At 40.3% G+C, this 19,333-nt stretch overlaps 1 protein-coding gene across 7 annotated transcripts in view; it reads right to left on the reverse strand.

Moving 5' to 3' along the window:
• Positions 1 to 19,333, reverse strand: part of SIRT5 (sirtuin 5) — a 41,402-nt gene that overhangs the window by 11,801 nt on the left and 10,268 nt on the right. For 5 of the 7 annotated variants that reach the window (XM_036350892.1, XM_036350891.1, XM_036350890.1 and 2 more), the window contains 6 exons: positions 13,157 to 13,306; positions 9,407 to 9,540; positions 6,216 to 6,441; positions 3,410 to 3,497; positions 2,216 to 2,269; positions 839 to 962 (listed from right to left, as the gene is read on the reverse strand). In XM_036350892.1, coding sequence (XP_036206785.1) covers positions 839 to 962; positions 2,216 to 2,269; positions 3,410 to 3,497; positions 6,216 to 6,441; positions 9,407 to 9,540; positions 13,157 to 13,271 — 741 coding nt within the window. In that variant the 5' untranslated portion in view covers positions 13,272 to 13,306. Of the gene's footprint in view, positions 1 to 838; positions 963 to 2,215; positions 2,270 to 3,409; positions 3,498 to 6,215; positions 6,442 to 8,472; positions 8,572 to 9,406; positions 9,541 to 12,965; positions 13,013 to 13,156; positions 13,307 to 19,333 lie in introns of those variants that run through there. The other 2 variants (XM_036350896.1, XM_036350897.1) reach the window with 2 other exon arrangements.

The raw sequence follows: 19,333 nt of genomic DNA on the forward strand, positions 1-19,333 counted from the left end.
GCTGCAATTAACATAGGGTGCATATGTTCTTTCTAATTAGTGTTTTGGGAGTATGAACACATTTTTAAAAATTTTAATCAATATGTGTACATCTGCATGTGGAAAGGTCTAGACCAGGGGTGTGCAAACTTTTTTCTGTAAAAGACCAAATAGTGCTGTTTTTTTAAGGTTTCATAGGCCACATGGTCTCTGTTGCAAACATTCAGCTCTGCCAATGTAGTGTGAAAGTAACTATAGACTATACAAAGAAGAAAGGGCATGGCTATGTTCCAATAAAACTTTATTTACAAAAACAGGTGGCAGGTCAGATTTGGCCCATAGGCCACAGTTTACTCATCCCAGGTCTAGAAGAAAACATACTAAAATGCTAACTGATTATTTTTGTATGGTAGAATTATCGGATTTTTAATTTCTTCTTTTTGTGTTTTCTAAATTAAATTTAATAATGAGCATGTATTATTTTAAAAATTAGAACCAATAACATGCTCTTTTTATGATATTTTTTGTGGGGAGAAAAGGATTTGAGAAGCCAAAGACATGGTCTTGCATTGTTTTGTATTTTAAGATAAATTCTTATTCACTATTTTTTAGTTTTTATGTAGAACACCACAACTCTCAAAACACATCTTAAGAGAAGGAAAGAAGGAAGGAAAGTAGGAAGGGAGGAAGGGATGGAGGGAGAGAGAAAGGAAGGGAGGGAGGGAAGAAGGAAGGAAGGGAAGGAGGGAGGGAGGGAGGGAGGGAGGGAGGGAGGGAGGGAGGGAGGGAACAACATTAATCTCCACCCCAGTCCTGGTGTTTCAGAAAATCCCCACAATCAGGTAAAAACGAAACCTACCACTAGACATAAGTCACAGAGGGCCAGCTCTTTGTCAACCTCCTCCAGAATGGCAGAGTCCAGGTTTTCTCCAAACCACACTACATAAGGTCGCAGCAGGCCCCCGCACCCTGCCTCTTCACACCTGTAAAAACATCATCCTTAACTCATCCTTGCCTGAAGGTCTGCCAGGTGGGTCAGAGGAAGATCAGGGGCTGCCCCAAATCCAGTCTGTCCAGATAGGTCACCTCATCCCCTGATCACCATCCCTGCCCTCCCAGCCCATAGGAGCTTGTCCTGAATATGAAGCACTAACTTTAACTGCCTTATAAAGTTTCTATTTTGTCTGAATGCATTGGGTTGATTTAGAGACAAATGTGTTTCAGCTAAGCTTGACCTAATCTTTAAACAGTTTTCTCTTTCACAGTGACTTCATCACCCTCATGGGCATGACTCTGCTCAGTGACCCAGGCCTGGGAGGACACACTGGACTAAGATTTGTCTCAAACACCCAATCATCCCGTAACTTCATCAATGACCTCCTTTTATTTTCTCCGAGATTCGCCTCTCTCTGATCCTGTCTATAGTCAAGTTCTCCAGTATCAATTACTAGAAATCTGTAACCATTTCCTCCCCACTCTCTCTTAGTCATTTTATTCTACCTTCTAAAATAACCTCCCCCAAACATAGTTTTCATCATATTAATGTCCTACCCAGGAACCCCTCAGGATTCCCTGTTCTTTCAGATAGAAACTTTAGCATTTAGTAATGAAAAGCCTTATTAAGAAAAATAAAAAGGGTTCTGTGGTCAAATAAATCAGTGAGATATTAGCATATTGTAACCACTTTTTAGAGAGTAACAATATACTTTAGCATATGAAATGCTCTGAGAAGTCCTACAGTAAAGCAAACATACTCTGACTTGGTTTAATCTAGTGTGATCTGAGCACATAACATCTTTCTTTCAAGCAATGCCTATGAACATCACATGGATATAGTGCTCACTGAAACACTTTTGGAATGCTATTTTAATATCTGGCTTTGAAAACTTGACAAAAATCTTTCTAGGTTTTTAAAAAAATCTACAACATTTTGGTCCTATAATTTCATCTTTGCAAGACCTTTTACTGTCTCCATAAACCTGGATTAATAACAATGATGAGGAGGAAGAGGATGAAGATGACAGTAACTAATGAAAAGCAAGAAGGATTGAAAAGCAGTTTTCTTTCCACAGGTTTGGTTCATCCTCTCTATTTCTGCCCTTGGCCTCATAGGTCAGGGCTGGTATTTACATTTGAGGATTTAAGAGGCATCTCACCAAATGAACTTGGATTTTGATTCCTAATTTTCTTTTCTTGCAACCTGGAACAACAAGTATAGATTAAAGATTTTACCCACCGGGGAAGTTTCTCCACTGGGATTTTGGCATCTTGCGTTTCGGGTTCTGGAGCACTGAATAAACAATATTAGAAAAGAGAAAATGTCATTGGTATCATCAAAGAACAAAGGAATAACATAACCCAATAAGTATGTATATTTGCATAGCAGGGTATGGTACAAAACTCCTAATTAATACATGAGCTACTCAAAGAATGGACACCAACTAATTACTAGTGGTTTTACCTCAAGAGGGAATTTGTATGTGGGGAGGAGGTGGAGCAGCCATATGCGCTAACGGGGGAATTTCGAGACTTACATTTTATATGTAATCATTTGAATCTTCTTCAATGACATTATGTTAATATATTTCTTGTATACTTTATACTGATTTAAAATAAGGTAGAATTTTTCTCAATATTCTGAGTCTACTCTTAATTTCTTTCCCTAACTACAATAATAGTACACATTCATCATAGAAATGTTGAAAAATTCAAAAAGATATAAAGCAGAAATCACAACTACCTATCATCCCACCACTCCTGATAATTGCTGTTAAAATTTTGCTGCGCTTTTTTTTAGGTCTGTCATCTATACACAAATACATCAACATGGGAGGAGAGAGGGAGAGAGAGAGAGAGAGAGAGACAGAGAGAGAGAGAGGTAGAGAGAGAGAGAGAGAGAGAGTTTAAATACAAAGTTGGGCCCTGACTGGCATGGCTCAGTGGTTAGAGTGTGGACCTGAGCACCGAGGGCCACAGGTTCCATTCCTTATTAACGGCACTCAAAGGCTTGTACCTGCATTGCAGGTCTGATCCCCACCCTGCTGGGGCACATGTGGGAGACAACCAATCGATATATCTCTGTCATGTTGATATCTCCCTCTCTCTCTTTTCCCTTACTCTCTCTCTCTTTCATCTTCCCTCCTCCCTTCCACTCTCTAAAATCAATGGAAAAATATCCTCATTTTTTGGGTGAGGATTAAAAAAAAATACAAAGTTGGGATCAAACTATATAGAGTTAGATCCTGTGGTTTTCACTTAATATTATAAATTGAGAGCAAAATATTTCTTTCATAATATGGTATAATGTATTGGATCCTATTTTTTATAAATATCCATGCAAATCTTAGATTAATATTTCATTTTCCTCGCATTTATGTTCAATTTAAAAGAGAAAACAACACACGCTTATTCTATAGTACAGCATAATTACCCTTTTCCTGCAAAAGCTTCACAAATTGGACTCTTGTAATTCTCAGCCACAGCCCCACAAGAGGTGCATTGAGTTTTGAATATGCTACCTGAAAAACATAAGTCAAGCAAGACCAGAAATAATATCAAGAGCAACTGTCTCCATGTCCAAAAGGGTACAAAATCACTTAGTTTTTATATGTTCATTTTAGCAAATGGGCCTACCCTAGGCATCATGGGAAATGTAAAGGCATGCAGTATTATTGAACAAGCCAGGAGCATCTATCCTCCTGGACTTTGTACTCTAGAGGGAAGAGAGACAGATGAAATAATCATTCATGACTAAGGAGCTCTCACATTACTCAAGAGTGATGCTCAGGTAGGCCTGAACTGATCAATAGGGTAGATGAAGCCAACCAACTAAGGGCATGATTTACTAAGTACATGATTGATAAAGGTTTAATAGCTTGGGATGTGTTTACAAATCTTAATTTTAAATTAATAAAGCTTGAATATTTTATGTAAAACCAGATCAACCAATAATCAATCAACTAATAAATGAAGAAAATAACTGTAAAACTAGCAACCATTTGTTAAGCTCACCCAATAATGGTGACCACAATTCACTACATATTGTCAGTGCCCAGTGCTGTGCTGAGCATGTCACACACACTGTGGTGGATACACATTGTTCCATTGTCCAGTGTCACTTTGTTGAGGACCCATCTCTCCTCTATCCCATGCCAAGCTGATGAAGGTGTCAATCACATCCTAAAATACAAGCTTGGATACACGTTTCAGACTGGTCCAATCCCAGTACCCCGTCCCTCTAGTGATAGTGTTTGGTTAAAAGCAGGTAAGTGACCCAAGCAAGGCTCCCCGAGGTTGGTTTTCTGAGGAGAGAGCTAAGCTAGAGTGAGCCTGGAGCTGCCAGACGTCACTTTGCTGGCACATGAAGGTGATCAACTACAGAGCGAGAGGTAAAGTAACTCCGAGTGAGCAAAGCTGAGGGAAGGAGAGGCAGAGAGACAGGGAGAGAGAGACAGTGAGCCTGCTGCTGATGTCAGCTTCTCCCAGGCTCCTCAGTGTTGCCAACCAATGTACGTATTTTGTCAGTTTTAGCATGGCTACTTTCCCGTTAGCATCTCTGAAGTTCAGACGCGTCCTGTAACTGCCACTGGCCACATGACGGGTGTGATGTGGTTGCCACAGTCAGCACTTGCACAGACTTGTTGAAGGATTACACCAATGACTGACATGTGTCCTGACTGGACAAAGGCAGCCTCTGCATATTTCAGCCAACAAACCAGTTAAGGTCCATTTGGGGAAGAAAAATGAGTCCTGGTTGCCATCTAGAACCTTCCACTCACACCTTTTGGTAAGATCAAGAAAGGCCCAACATCAAACCCGCAGAATGTGTGTCAGCAGCTTGGGAGGGAAACGCAGAGATGAGAGGATCCCCCTTAGGAAATGCGGCGTCACCGGTTCCACACACTGCGGAAAGCAGTCACTGACGCCGCGGAGGCCTTCAGAGGTCATTCAGAAGAAATATCGTAACCACTCTATTTTACCCATGTTTTGTTTTTTATATGCATGAGAGTGATCGTTTCTAAAAATATGTATCTAAATAAGTTTTAACAAGCCCTTTCTATTTGTATAAAGCAGTGAATTCTAAGGAGTAATAAAATAAGATACCATGATTTGGGCAGATGATTTTCTTTCTAAGTATCACATTAAAAAACTGTTGCATCTTCAATTTGATGAAAGAAAGGGCTTCCTTTTGTTTTTACCTGAATTTGAAGAGAGTTCTCATCACTTGCAAACAAAAAAAGTCCCAACTAATATGTATATATTATCTTATTTAATGCTTAAAATAACTGGATTCCGATTTTATACATTCTACATGGCAAGTGACAGCCTACAATCTGGCACTGCAGAGAAACGAGAAGAGCCATGTGGAAAGTATCCTAGATCCAACAGAAGAAGGTGCCAAAAAGACTTCGGTTAGTAGGTGGCTGACACTGTTAGGACACAAAAAAGGAATGGGATGGGATCCAAGCACACAGTGCTCAACTCTCATTATCAGGGTGACCATAAGCCTAGGCAAAAATGGGCAACCTCACGGCGTGCGCACACAAGCACCATCCCCATTGGCTCACTGCTCCTGGAAAAGCCACTATTAGAAATGCATCCCTTGGAATTAAAGCTTTGTAGACTCTTAAATGCAAATGTCCTTGGGAAAAAATCCTTGCGTGCCCATTGATGCTCTTGTATGAATGGGTTTATTAGACTTTTGGTGAGAGCAAAGAGGGAAAGGAGCAAGAAGACAAGAGGGGGAAAGGAGGCTGTCGTCAGGGAAGAGAGGGAAAGCCAGAGGGGCCTAAGGCAAAACCTATGTGTGTCACAACTTGGTGGGCTCGACTCAGTGAAGGTCGCTGAGCAGGTAGCTCCCTAAAGGCCGGAGGGCTTAGCAGAAGCACAGCCTAGGAGACAGTACCAAGGGGGACAAAGGGAAAGTAAATAGATACCCCAGGAATGCCAAGGCCCCCCATGCCAGATCCTGCTAAAGCCACCTGTTCAATGGCCCGCCCCTCCTGGTTCTCTTCAGCGCAGCTGGGCAGTTGTCTCTAGCACAGCCCCCTCAAGAGCTGCTCAGGGCGGGGCGCGCAGCTGTGCAGACTAGCGCTTTCCGGTGTAACAGGCGCACACCAGACACCTGGGTGTGTTGTCAAAATGCAGATTCTGTTTCCGTGAGTCCAGGTGGAAAATGGCAGGACATATGCTTCCAAGTCTAGTTCCCCTCCCCGTGTGAGGCTGGGGGTTCTCACCGTGGATTTCCAGAAGGTTCTTGGTGCCAGCCTTGCGGTGCAGCTCATCGATGTTTTGGGTGATGACCATGACCCGGCGGCCCTGCTCACGCAGCCGGGCCTCACACTCAGCGATGGCGAGGTGCCCGGGGTTTGGCTTCACGCGCTGAATGACTTCCCGCCGGTAGTGGTAGAACTCCCACACCAGGGACGGGTTTTGGGCAAAGGCCTCGGGAGTGGCCAGGGTCTGGGGGTGAGAGGAGGCAGGAGTCAGGGAGGGAACGAGCGCTCATGCTCCGTCCAGAGTACAGGCAGCGGCGCGAACGAACCTTGGAGTGCCTGGGCAGTGGCGGCAAACACTGGCCGGCCCCTCTTTCCCTACAATGGGCAGGCAGCTCTGGGAGGGTGCAAGCTGGCACACGTCTGCTTAGGTTCGTGCAGCGTGGCAGACACAGGGCAGGGGCCTGGGCACCAGCCTGTGTCCCAATCCTGGGACTAACAAGAAACCTTGGAGAAATTGGTTTTAATTTCCCCAATTATAACTCAGAGAAAATACAACCTGTCCCATTTGACCCTCAAGGAAGTTATGAACATGAGGTAAAGTAATATGCAAGAAGATAATTTAGGTTGGAGCTCCAAAATGTATGGAGTCAGTATCATTTGTCCAGGAAAAAAAGTGAAATGTAAAATGTCCAATTGAAGTATAATGGCCATAGTTGAGAAACTCAGTTTTTATCACTTATAGTTACACACTCACCATACACATTACATTAACAAAACATAGAAGAATATGTATTTTAAGGTGCAATGCCTCTTCTAGGACAGACAAATCTCATCTACAGTGAACAGACAGCAGAGAAGTAGTTGTCTAGGGCTGGAAGCTGACAGGAAATATACAAGGGAACCTTGGCAATGACCAAAGTATTCTGTATCTCCGTGGTGGCAGTGGTGGCATCATGCATTTTATTTTACTGTAAAGGTCCCTAACTGCCTGGTAGCCATGTCAGCCTTCATTTGGGGAGTGGATCATCTACGCTGTGGATTATCCATTTCAACCCTGTACTTCCTTCCTTCTTGCCCTCTACTTAGAGCACAAGTGGCCTGAAGCACATGAACCTGGATATACAGGGGTGGGAAAAAGTGGATTTACAGTAATTAATTAATAAAACAAGAATAAACTGTGCTTCGTGAACTCACAACTGTAAGCCTACTTTTGTGCCCCACCCTGTATGTGTCCTGGGAACACAGCTGGAGTCAAACGTAATCTATTGCTTCCCCACAAAATCAGCTGCTCTGACCTGACTGACCACCCTCTGTAAGTTCCTCCTGACACCATCTGAGCCCCATCCCCTGGATCTCTAAATCAGTGGAGGTTCTCTGTGGCTCCTCTTTCTTGTGGGACCCTAATGGCCCTCACTCTTCCTTCTCCTCTCCTTCACCTTTAAGGTGATGATGCCATGTCTACATCCCCAGGCTTTACCTGGAGGGCAGCAGAGGGGTGACAGAACATCCTAAACCTGTGGTCGGCAAACTGCGGCTCGAGAGCCACATGCGGCTTTTTGGTCCCTTGAGTGTGGCTCTTCCTAAGCCTTAGGAGTACCCTAATTAAGTTAATAACAATGTACCTACCTATATAGTTTAAGTTTAAAAAATTTTGCTCTCAAAAGAAATTTCAATCGTTGTACTGTTGACATTGGCTCTGTTGACTAATGAGTTTGCCGACCACTGTCCTAAACCAAGCATGTCAAACTCAAAGGCTAACATGGGCCAAGTAAACAAGGAGCAAGTTTATGTGGGCCTCAAAAAAACAAAAGCTTCAATTTTCATAGAAACATAGGTTTATTTCTATAGAGACATGCTGAATACAAAGGGCTGAAATAAATGAGTGATTGTTAACATAAAATAATAGAACATTTTAATAAACATTAATATTTTTCTTGAACATTAACTTACCAGACACTGAATAAGTGCACAAATTAATAAGCATAACACTTGTTCTCTGAAAGTGAAATATTTCCTGTTTTTCACACCAAACAAGTCAGTATAAGACCAATGACATGGCAATCGGTAGCTAAAATATTTGCTGCTAGTATTAGTGGAGAGAAATGGTGCACTTGTGCATAAGGAGCATAAGTCATGTAAGGTGCGTAAGGGAAATGAACGCAACATGATTATAATAATCAGTCATTAGCAAATGTTGTAGTTATTAATAATTATGTATAATGGAATATTGTAAAAATTAAGTAATGAAATTTTTATTAAAACGTTTCTTACATACCATTACATTGGCTGGGCCCCAAAAATATTCGTTGTGGGTCACATGTGGCCCACGGGCGGCAGTTTGACATGGTTGTCCTAAACATTTGCCATCCTGAGACCTTTCATTCAGGAAAGAAGGGCAGGTTCATTAACCCTTCACTCAATAAGAAATCACCTGCTAAATTTGGAAGTCAAGTATTGAAGTAATTATTTATGATTGCTTTCATTCAACCAAGAAACATCTATTAAGCACTTACATTGTTCCAGAGTTCTCAGAGCTGGGGAAGGAACAATGAATGAAACCGACAAAATTCCCTGCCCTCAAAATTAGGGATTGCCGGGGGGAGTGCAGGAGACTGACTGCAGAGGGCCTGACGGAATAATCCGGGGTACAGAAATGTTCCACATGTGATCTTGGTAGTAGCTACACTCTGTATACACTTGTTAGAAGTTACTGAATTGTGTACTTAAAATGGGTGAATTTTATTGTATGGCTAATATACCTCAATAAATTTTTTTTTTGAAAAATCCACACCCCCAAAGAACTTAATTTCTAATGGCCTTCATATAAAGTTTTGAATATTAAGCTCTAGGTCTTCAAGAATTCAACTTCAATGTTAATATGAAAAGTTCACAGAAACTTTAAAAATGTGTAATCCTTAATTTCAATATCTATAGTAATGAATTATGCTAATCAAGGTTTTCTGATTCTACTTTTTTTATCTGAAAAAATGCAAATTATACTTACCTAAAAAATAAGGGACGTGGCTGCTTTGCTTAAATCTCAGATCTTAATCACATGGACATGTGTCGATGCCAAAATGAACAGGACAAGAGTCACTGCCAATTTCAAAACTTTGCTCTCTGGGTTTCAGCCATCATTAGGTTCTGAGTCAAACTCTGTTATGGTTTCTTTCAGAACATCCTCTTAATATTCTGGAAACACTACTAACCTGAGCTTGCCATTTCCTCCAATAACCTCCGGCTCCTCTGAAAGTTGGAATCCCACTTTCAGCACTAATACCAGCCCCTGAAATGATGACTATGTGGTTTGCTTTTGCAAAAAGTTTCCGAAAATCGGCCATACCTAAAGAGAGAATAAAATCTTTATCAATCCAGTGCACCATTTGGATATTTATATCTCATACCAATCATCTGCATAGGTTTCCCCTGCTCTCTGAAACTAGAGTGTTTCTTATGAAAACTTGCATAAAGCAGAGAAGCAACTACCTTAGGGCACGTTTTGCTAATGGATGCACAAAATAAGTGGAGATAAAGCACAGATGCTCACAGACACAGTTCAAAGCTGCAGTGCTTGATGCTGAATCTAGCTTCCAGAGAAGGAGCTTGGGGGGCCCTCTTGCTGCTGGGGTGTGCCCTGTCTCTGTAACTCGCTGCAAGACTAATGCTGAATGCTATTTTTGTCTTAAACCTTTTTTCAATGCAAAATCCTCTTCAGTTTTCTTTTGGTTAGCGAAAACAGATACTAATTTAGTTTTTTGTAATAGTGAAGTGGTGTAGAGCAGTGGTTGCCAACCTTTTGGACCTCATGGACCACCGGTTGGCGACCGCTGGTGTAGAGCAAACTTTGGAAAAGCAGGAGATATCTATATTTTGAAACTTGACCTTGTGTGAAATTATACTTTAAGATACTCAAATAAAAATCATTCCTGTATCATGAAAACGCTATCCACGCCCTTGATGTGTGAATGTACAACATCTTAAGAAAGAAGCAGGGCCTTCAGGCACACAGCACTGGCTCTGAATCAGCTCCACCTCCACTCATGTGTGAGATCTTCTGTGAATCACTGACCTTCTGCTATCCTGGGCTCCCTTGGCAATTTAGTGTGCACAATACTGTCCTCCCCAGAACAGGGCTGCTATGAAGATTAATGGATGGGAATGCAACTTCCTTCATGAAAGTAAAGAAAGTAAAGACAAGTTGTGTGTGTGTGTGTGTGTGTGTGTGTGTGTGCGCGCGCGCGCGCACGCGAAAGAATCCTACCTTCTTTCAGCATCACTACCAAAGGTCAGGATGAGGGCCCCTCCCCTGTGAACAAATGCTGTGCTCTAAACCTAGACACGTGACTTTTTCCTTTATGGCTCAAATAAGAGCTAGACTTTTTAACAAGATGTCATCAGAGACTTGGGGTAACAAAAGGGAATTGAACATAGAGAATAACACGGCAGCACGTAATCATAGTCACAGACCATGGCTTGCCCTCTAGATCAAAGGCCTTGCTCTGCACCTTCAGGCATTCTACCCTGATCTCAGACCAACACAGGCAGTAGCCATTACAGAGTGAGGGCTCATTGCACCCCTGGCTGTGCCAAGCACTTTACATGGGTCACAAGATGAGTTTGCCCCTGAAGAGAATGTCCTCATCCCAGGATAAGAACAAGGAGTCAGATTTGACAGTGCCACTGTGTCTCTTGGGTGGCAGAGTATTAGGTCAGGACCCAGCATATGGCTGAGAGCAACACCCTTCTCTCACAGAACCTGCGGCTCTGCAGGCCCTCATGCGAGGGGTAAGTGCTTAGCTCCAGCAAGCCAGATGTAAGCCGTACAGAGCTGAGCATAAACTTCAGGGAGAAGTGAGACTCCCTCTCTGCCCTCTACCTGGAAAAGCAAGTGCCAGACCAGCACTGCCTGGGGCTGGCCTGGGCCACAAAGCAGACATCTAGGAGTGGCCAACCTGTGCTAACAGAAAAGTTCAGCAAAAATGGAAGTGAGTCCCACAGCTGATGGAGTGGACTTTCTGGTCTTCCAATGGCAACCAAGGTTAACCTTTGGGCTGACTGAGCATACACTAAGAGATGGAACTGGTTTCAGAAACAGAAAAGCAGAGGCTCCAGTTCCCTGATGGCCACATTCCTGGAGCTCTCTGGGATCACTTTTCTGGCAGCAAGGCTCAAAGGAATGAAGATGGCTCAGGCACACTGTTGCCTTTAGGTATAACCAGCCCAACTACCTGCCAGCCATGTTAACACTCTGCCTACCCTCACATACCTTTCAGAAATGGACTGATGTGAAAAATAAGGCCTGCTAAAGCTGTCCAACCAAGAATATTTCTGAAAAAAATATCTAATCTGAGTGGACCAGAGTTTGTAGTCCGATCTATCCACTGAGAGAACAAGATGCTAACTACATCTTGTAGCTATTTATATGACTCCTGAGTTGAACCATACAAACATATTTAAGGACTTCAAAGTTCACCCATAAAACTTTCCCCTGCTCTGAATGCCTTTTCTACCTCAAATGTAAAGTCTGTCATCCTTTTGATGAATAGATTCCCAGGTCAGAGTGAGCTCTGCTAAGGTACCACTTTAAGCAATTTCTAGAAACAGATAAAGAAGTCAACTCAGGTTTGGTTTTTGGAAAACAGGATGTAAGCTATAATAATGTTAAAGCTGTGTTATAGACGGCATTTCCTAACTGCTCAAGGAAAACACACCAGCATGTTTTACAGTTTCAGACCCAGGTGACCCACTTTTTGTCAAGCACAGGCTTCTGGGTCCCACCACAGCCTCTAGCAGCCTGTCCTGCATAGCTGTGAACACCAAGGGTTGGACAGATGAGTGGAACTGGGTTATTTGGGCTCTTTATTGTTCCTAAGATTGGGCAAAATGGAAGGAGGTATTATTACAATTCAGCAGACTTGTAATATTAGAAAAAGTTATCCAAAAGTTGAAAATGAGGCAAAAAGAGTTCAACTTGGCCTTTCAAAGCCACATTGAAGAACTGTTTAACAGGGATCATTTATTACATAAATCTGTTAAACTCTATACCCACTACAGAGGAAGGGCCCAGATATGTTAACTTGTAGGTTTTTGTCAGGTAGAGATTTACAGAGGATACATGAAATCTTATGCTAATCAACAAAATAACCTTCTTGATTAAATAACATATAATTTCCCCAAATCAGGGAAGAGGATAGATGCCTTAAAACAAAGGCCAGGCTTGTCATGCCTGCCATAAATTGCTAGCAGCTTTCTGAGCATATAACAGGAACTAGCTTCAGGGAAGGACATGCTGGCTCCAGGAGACTTGCTTACTCTCGACCATAAAAATGTCCTCCACTTGACCAGCTTTAAGATAATCATTGGGAATGGACTGTGCTTACTTACATATAGGGAACTTTCAACCCCACCTACCCCTGATTTCTTTGTTCTGCTTTCCCTCTCCTTCCTAATAAAAACCTCCGCCTGCACTGAGATGTTAAGATGATCTTTGGGATGAGAGTCCTTCATCTTCTCAGGTTGCCAGCACTTGAATAAACCTCTTTCCTTCTCACCAGCACCTATCTTACAAGTTTGGCTTTGGTTGCTTGTGTTTGGTTAGAGATACAAATCATTTCTAACCAGTAAAAAATTTAATCCAATATTACCCTGTAGGACAATCAACAGCTTTTCTCCCCTGCAGAGAGATGAAGGGTTTGAAATACAAATAATGTGTGAAAGGCTTAAGTGCAAATATTTTATGAGAAGCAACAAATTCTTAAACAGACTTACCTTAACTATTAAGAGATCATCTCTGACCTGTCTTGGAAGGGGGTTGCCTAAGGAGAAAAGGACAGAATGGCCTCCTCCAAAATCTTGCCCAGCACCCACTTCAATATAATCATTCCCCTCAAAGTGTAGGAACTTTCAGGTACTTCAAATTCCATTAGAGATGAGGAGATGGCAGGCTAAGAAAGACCTACTTGAACTTGGACGAGCCATTGTTAGGCAAATCTTGGTTCCTGTGGCAACTGGAGACTTCAATCCACAATACAGTTGGGAAATTAATCGGCTGGGGACAATCTGAAGAAGTCCCATCAGGTTTTCTTTATAGTATTAATTCTTGAGATGGACTTCAGAAAAATCACAAAAACAAATAGAAACAATCAGAAAATAATTGTATTTTACAAATATACATTATATATGTACATATATTATATATAAAGGCCTTCACAATATTTTTAGTGTTAGATCTTCATGGTATTCAGCTGTTTTCAATTGGTTCTCAAGAGCACCTACATGCCCTGGAGCAGTGGTTCTCATGTGTGGTTCCCCAGACCAGCAGCAACAGAACCACCTGAGATTTTATTAGAAATGCAAAGTCTTGGGCTCCACCCCAGGCCCATGAATCAGACATTTTGGGGATGGGGGCCCACATTTGTGTCCAGGTGATTCTGATGCTCAAATCTGAGAATCTGCCTTAGAAGATTGAGAAGGGGTTAGATGTGAGAATTCATTTGAAAAACAGCTTCAGCTGCTTTTAAAAAGGTGTGAAAATCATTGGCCTCTCATTTTTTGGTTAAAATACTGTTCTATAAGAATGTAAATTCTGAGAACTAAAGTAAGCATAAAAAATATTTTTATGACAATAAACAGGATAAAGGTGTTCTGTGAAATTATTTATGTTTAATAGGAGAACACCAAGGCCTATGAGATAGTGCGAGGCCAAAAACTGTAAGCAATTCAAATGGCCATCAACATATAAATGGGTAAACAAATTGTGATCTATCCATGCAATGAAATACTGTTCAGCAATAAAGAACCAACTGCTAATACATAAAACAACATGGATGAATTTTTAAAGAATTAGATAATAGTAACCTGCAGTGGAAAAACCTGGCAGACACTATCTTAACCAAGTAGTCAAAGTCAATCCCCCAGTAATAAGACACTGACTTCATGTACCCTCCTGGTAGGATGCAATGAGGAGGGCAAAACATCATTTGTGTTGTATTTTCCCCCCAAAATGCATTTGCTCAATTTAATTATAAGAAAGCATCAGAAAAATCCCAATTGAGGGTCATTCTACAGCAAAACTGGCTAATACTCTTTAAAAATGTTATCAAGGTTATGAAAGATAAAGACTGGGGACTTGTCCCAGGTTGGAGACTGAAGAAACAGGACAACTAAATGCAATGTGATATCCTAGATTGGATTCAAAACTTGAAAAAGATCTTTAGTGAGATAACTGACAAAATTTGAATGAAGTCTGAAAATTAGTTAATAGTATGGTATAGATGTAAATGTCCTTGTTCAGACCACTGTACTGTAATTATGTCAGATATTAACCTTAGGGGAAGTTGGGTGAATAGTATGTGGGAACTCTGTGTACATATTTGCAACATATCTGTAAACTTACAAATATTTCAAAATAAAGTTTTCTTTAAAAAAAGGAAGATAAAGATAAGCATTATACTAAGTGAAAGGCTACATGTTTGTGACCATTGAGATATTCTTTTTTTTTAACCCATTACATATTTTTATTAAAAAAAGAGAGAGACAGAACCTAGCGAGAGAACCTGGCTGAAGAACCTAGAGACAGAACCTGGATAGAACATGGCAAGAGAACCTGACTAGAACCTGGTGACTGAACCTGGCTGGAGAACCTGGACAGAACCTGGCTGGAGAACCTAGCGAGGGAACATGGCTACAGAACCTGGCTGGAGAACCTGGAGAACCTGGCTGGAGAACCTAGCAAGAGAACATGGACACAGAACCTGGCTGGAGATCCTAACCAGAACTTCGCTGGAGATCCTGACTAGAACTTGGCTAGAGATCCTGGCTAGGCTGCTGATCAACTGAACGCTGCCTCTATGTCATTCCTTCTTCACCGATTCCGTCCACACCTTTGGGGACCCCTAGACCTGCTGGGGTTGGACCCCAGCAGCTACTGAAGTTGAGAGCGTCTTTTCATATATCTGTTGGCCATTAGGGATCAAAAGTCTTAATATTATATTGTCATTTCCCTCAAATTGGATGGACTAAATAAACATTCACTCACAACAAAAACAAAACAAAACAAAAAAAAAGAACTATATTTTCAACAATAACAAAAATGTACTTAAAGGAGTGGTATTGATTACATTTCTGCAAATCTCTTTAATGTTGGGTTACATAGAATATAACTCACTTCTCATATCTGTTCCTGCATTCAATGTGTTGCCTACCATACCCTTATTTAGCCTCTGCTCAGGTTCTCTGTACCTGATTTTCTTTTTGCCATTATATAATTCCCTTGGCCCTTCTCATGCATTACATCTCAGCTTAAATATCATTTCCTTAGAGAAGTCTCTTCCAACCATGTTTACTTTTGCACCCTTTTGTCAATTTCACCACCATGCCCTTTCTAGCGTATAATGTGAAGGTAAGAAACATCCAAACCTGTAGAGAATAAATATTTATAAAAGTTTATGTGAGCCAAACTGATGACATATGCCAGGAGCAAGATTTCAAATGCTTCCCATTTATATGATATTCTGAAAAGGCAAAACTGTAAGTAGAGAAATCACATCTGTGGTTTTCAGGGTCCGGGGGAGGGAGGAGACAAGTAGGCCCAAGAAACTTTTTTAAAGCAATGAAAAATAGGGGTGCCAGAATGACAGGAAGAGGAACAAGGGTTAGAAAACCTATTTGAAGAAATAATATCAGAAAACTTCCCTAATGAGGAAAAGAAAAAAGGCACACAAGCACATAGAGTCCCAAACAAGATGAACCCGAAAAGACCCACATCAAGACACATCATAATTACGATGGCAAACGTTTAGGACAAAGAGGGAATCTTAAAGGCTGCAAGAGAGAGACAGAAAGTTACCTACAAGGGATATCCCATTAGATTATCAAATGATTTCTCAACAGAAACACATCAGGCCAGAAAGGAATGGAAAGAAATTTACAAAGTGATGCAAAGCAAGGGACTAAATCCAAGAATACTCTATCCAGCAAAGCTCTCATTCAAAATTGAAGAGGAAATAAGGAGCTTCACAGACAAAAAAGGCTAAGGGAGTTTATCACTACCAAGCCAGCAATGCAAGAAATGTTAAAGGGACTGGTATAAAAAGAAGAAATAAAAAGGGAAGAAGGAACACAGGCACAAAAAATAAAAATGGCTACAAACAAGTACCTTTCAATAATAATTTTAAATGTAAATGGACTAAATGCTCCAATCAAAAGACATCGAGTGGCTGAATAGATTAAAAAAAAACAACACATGACCCATATGCATGCTGTCTACAAGAGATCCAACTAAGAACAAGGGACTCACAGAGACTGAAGGTGAAGGGATGGAAAAATATCTATCAGGCAAATGGAAAGTAAAAGAAAGCTGGGGTAGCAATACTTATATCTGACAAAATAGACCTCAAAGTGAAGGCCATAACAAGAGATAAGGATACTAAAGGGATCAATACAACAAGATGATATAATCCTGGTAAACATATACTAGTATGCACCCAATGCAGGAGCACCCAAATACATTAAAAAAAAAAAAAAAAACCCTCCTGGAAGATATCAGGGGAGAGATTAACAACAATACAATCATAATAGGAGACTTTAATACACCACTGACATCACTGGATAAATCCTCTAAACAAAAAATCAGCAAAGAAACAGCAATCCTAAATGACTCACTAGATCAGATGGACTTAATTGACATCTTCAGAACAATTCACCCCAAAGCCACGGAATATATGCTCTTCTAAAGTGCACATGGGACATTTTCAAAGATAGACCACATATTGGGTCACAGGCAAAGTCTCTCCAAATTCCAGAAGATTGAAATCATATCAAGCATCTTCTCAGATCACAATGGCATAATCTTAGAAATAAACTATAATAAAAAAAATAAAAAAATTCAAACACTTGGAAGCTTAATAGCATGCTATTAAACAATGATTGTGTTACCAAAGAGATCAAAGAAGAAATTTAAAACATCCTGAAAATGAATGACAATGAAAACACAACAATCCAAAATCAATGGGACACAATGAAAGCAGTCCTGAGAGGGAAGTTTATAGCTCTACAGACCTACCTCAGAGAACAAGAAAAAATGGTAATAAATCATCTAACTCTATAACTTAAAGAATTAGAAAGAGAGCAACAAGAAAAGCCCAGAGTGAGCAGAAAGAAGGAGATAATAAAGATTAGGGTGGAAATAAATGACATAGACACCAAAAATAAATAAATAAATAAATAAAAATCAATGAAACCAAGAGCTGGTTCTTTGAAAGGATAAACAAGGTTGATGAACCTCTAGCCAGGCTTACCAAGAAGCAAAGAGAGAGGACCCAAATAAACAAAATCAGAAATAGAAGAAGTGAAATAACAAGAGACCTACAGAAATACAAAGGATTGTTAAAAAATACTATGAAAACTCTATTCCAACAAACTAGACAACCTAGATGAAATGGACATATTCCTAGAAAAGTACAACCTTGCAAAACTCAATCAGGAAGAATCTAAAAATCTCAATAGGCCAATAACTATGGAGGAAACTGAAGCAGTCATCAAAAAGCTTCCAGCAAACAAAAGCCTGAGCCAGGTGGCTTCACAGGGGAGTTTTACCAAACATTCAAAGAAGAACTAAAACCTATTCTCAGACTATTCAAAAAAAATTCAAAAAGAAGGAACACTTCCAAGCTCACTCTATGAAGCCAGCATTACCCTAATACCAAAACCAGATAAAGACAACACAATGAAAGAGAATTACAGGCCAATATGCCTCATGAACACAGATGCCAAAATTCTTAACAAAATTCTAGCAAATCGGATCCAGCATTACCATCAGAAAGATCCTACACCAGTGATTGCAAATCTATGACACGCGTGTCAGATGTGACACGCAAACTCATTTTTTGTGGTTGATTTTTCTTTGTTAAATGGCGTTTAAGTATATAAAATAAATATCAAAAATATAAGTCTTTGTTTTACTATGGTTGCAAATATCAAAAAATTTCTATATGTGACACAGCACCAGAGTTAAGTTAGGGTTTTTCAAAATGCTGACACGCCGAGCACAAAAGGTTCGCCATCACTGTCTTACACCATGACCATGTAGGATTTATCCCAGAGATGCAAGGATGGTACAATATCTGCAAAACAATAAATGTGAAACATCACATAAACAACTGAGAGATAAAAATCACAGTCATATCAATTGATGCAAAAAAAGCATTTGACAAAATCCAACACCCTTTCTTGATAAAAACTCTCAGCAAAATGGGAATAGAGGGATCATACCTCAACATAATAAAAGCCTTACATGACAAACCTACAGCCAACATCATACTCAGTGGGCAAAAACTAAAACCATTTCACCTAAGTACAGGAACGAGACAGGGATACCCACTTTCACCACTCCTTTTCGACATAGTTTTGGAAGTGCTAGCCATAGCAATTAGATAAGAAGAAGAAATAAAAGGCATCCAAATTGGAAAAGACGTAAAACTGTCATTATTCGCAGATGACATGATACTGTACATAGAAAACTCTAAAGATGCCATCAAAAAATTATTAGACTTAATAAATGAATTTAGCAATGTAGCAGGATACAAAATTAACGCCAGGAAATCTATGGTATTTTTATACACCAATAGTGAACTTACAGAAAGAGGGATTAAAAAAACAATCCCATTTACCATCGCACCAAAAAAATTAAGATACCTAGGAATAAACTTAACTAAGGAGGTAAAAGACCTGTACCCGGAAAACTACAGGACACTGAAAAAAGAGATAGAGGAAGGCATAAACAGATGGAAGAACATACCGTGTTCATGGATTGGTAGAATCAACATCATTAAAATGTCCATATTACCCAAAGCAATCTATAGATTCAATGCACTCTCCATTAAAATACCAACGGCATATTTCACAGACATAGAACAATTTCTCCAAATATTCATCTGGAATAAAAAAAGACCCTGAATAGCTGTAGTAATCCTGAGAAAGAACAACAAAGTAGGAGGGATCACAATACCAGATATCAAGCTGTATTACAAAGCCACTGTTCTCAAAACTGCCTGTTACTGGCACAAGAATAGACATATAGGCCAGTGGAACAGAACAGAGAACCCAGAAATCGACCTAAACCACTATGCTCAATTAAT

This window comes from Myotis myotis, unplaced genomic scaffold (genome assembly GCF_014108235.1).
Source record: "Myotis myotis isolate mMyoMyo1 unplaced genomic scaffold, mMyoMyo1.p scaffold_m19_p_2, whole genome shotgun sequence".
Lineage (NCBI taxonomy): Eukaryota > Metazoa > Chordata > Mammalia > Chiroptera > Vespertilionidae > Myotis > Myotis myotis.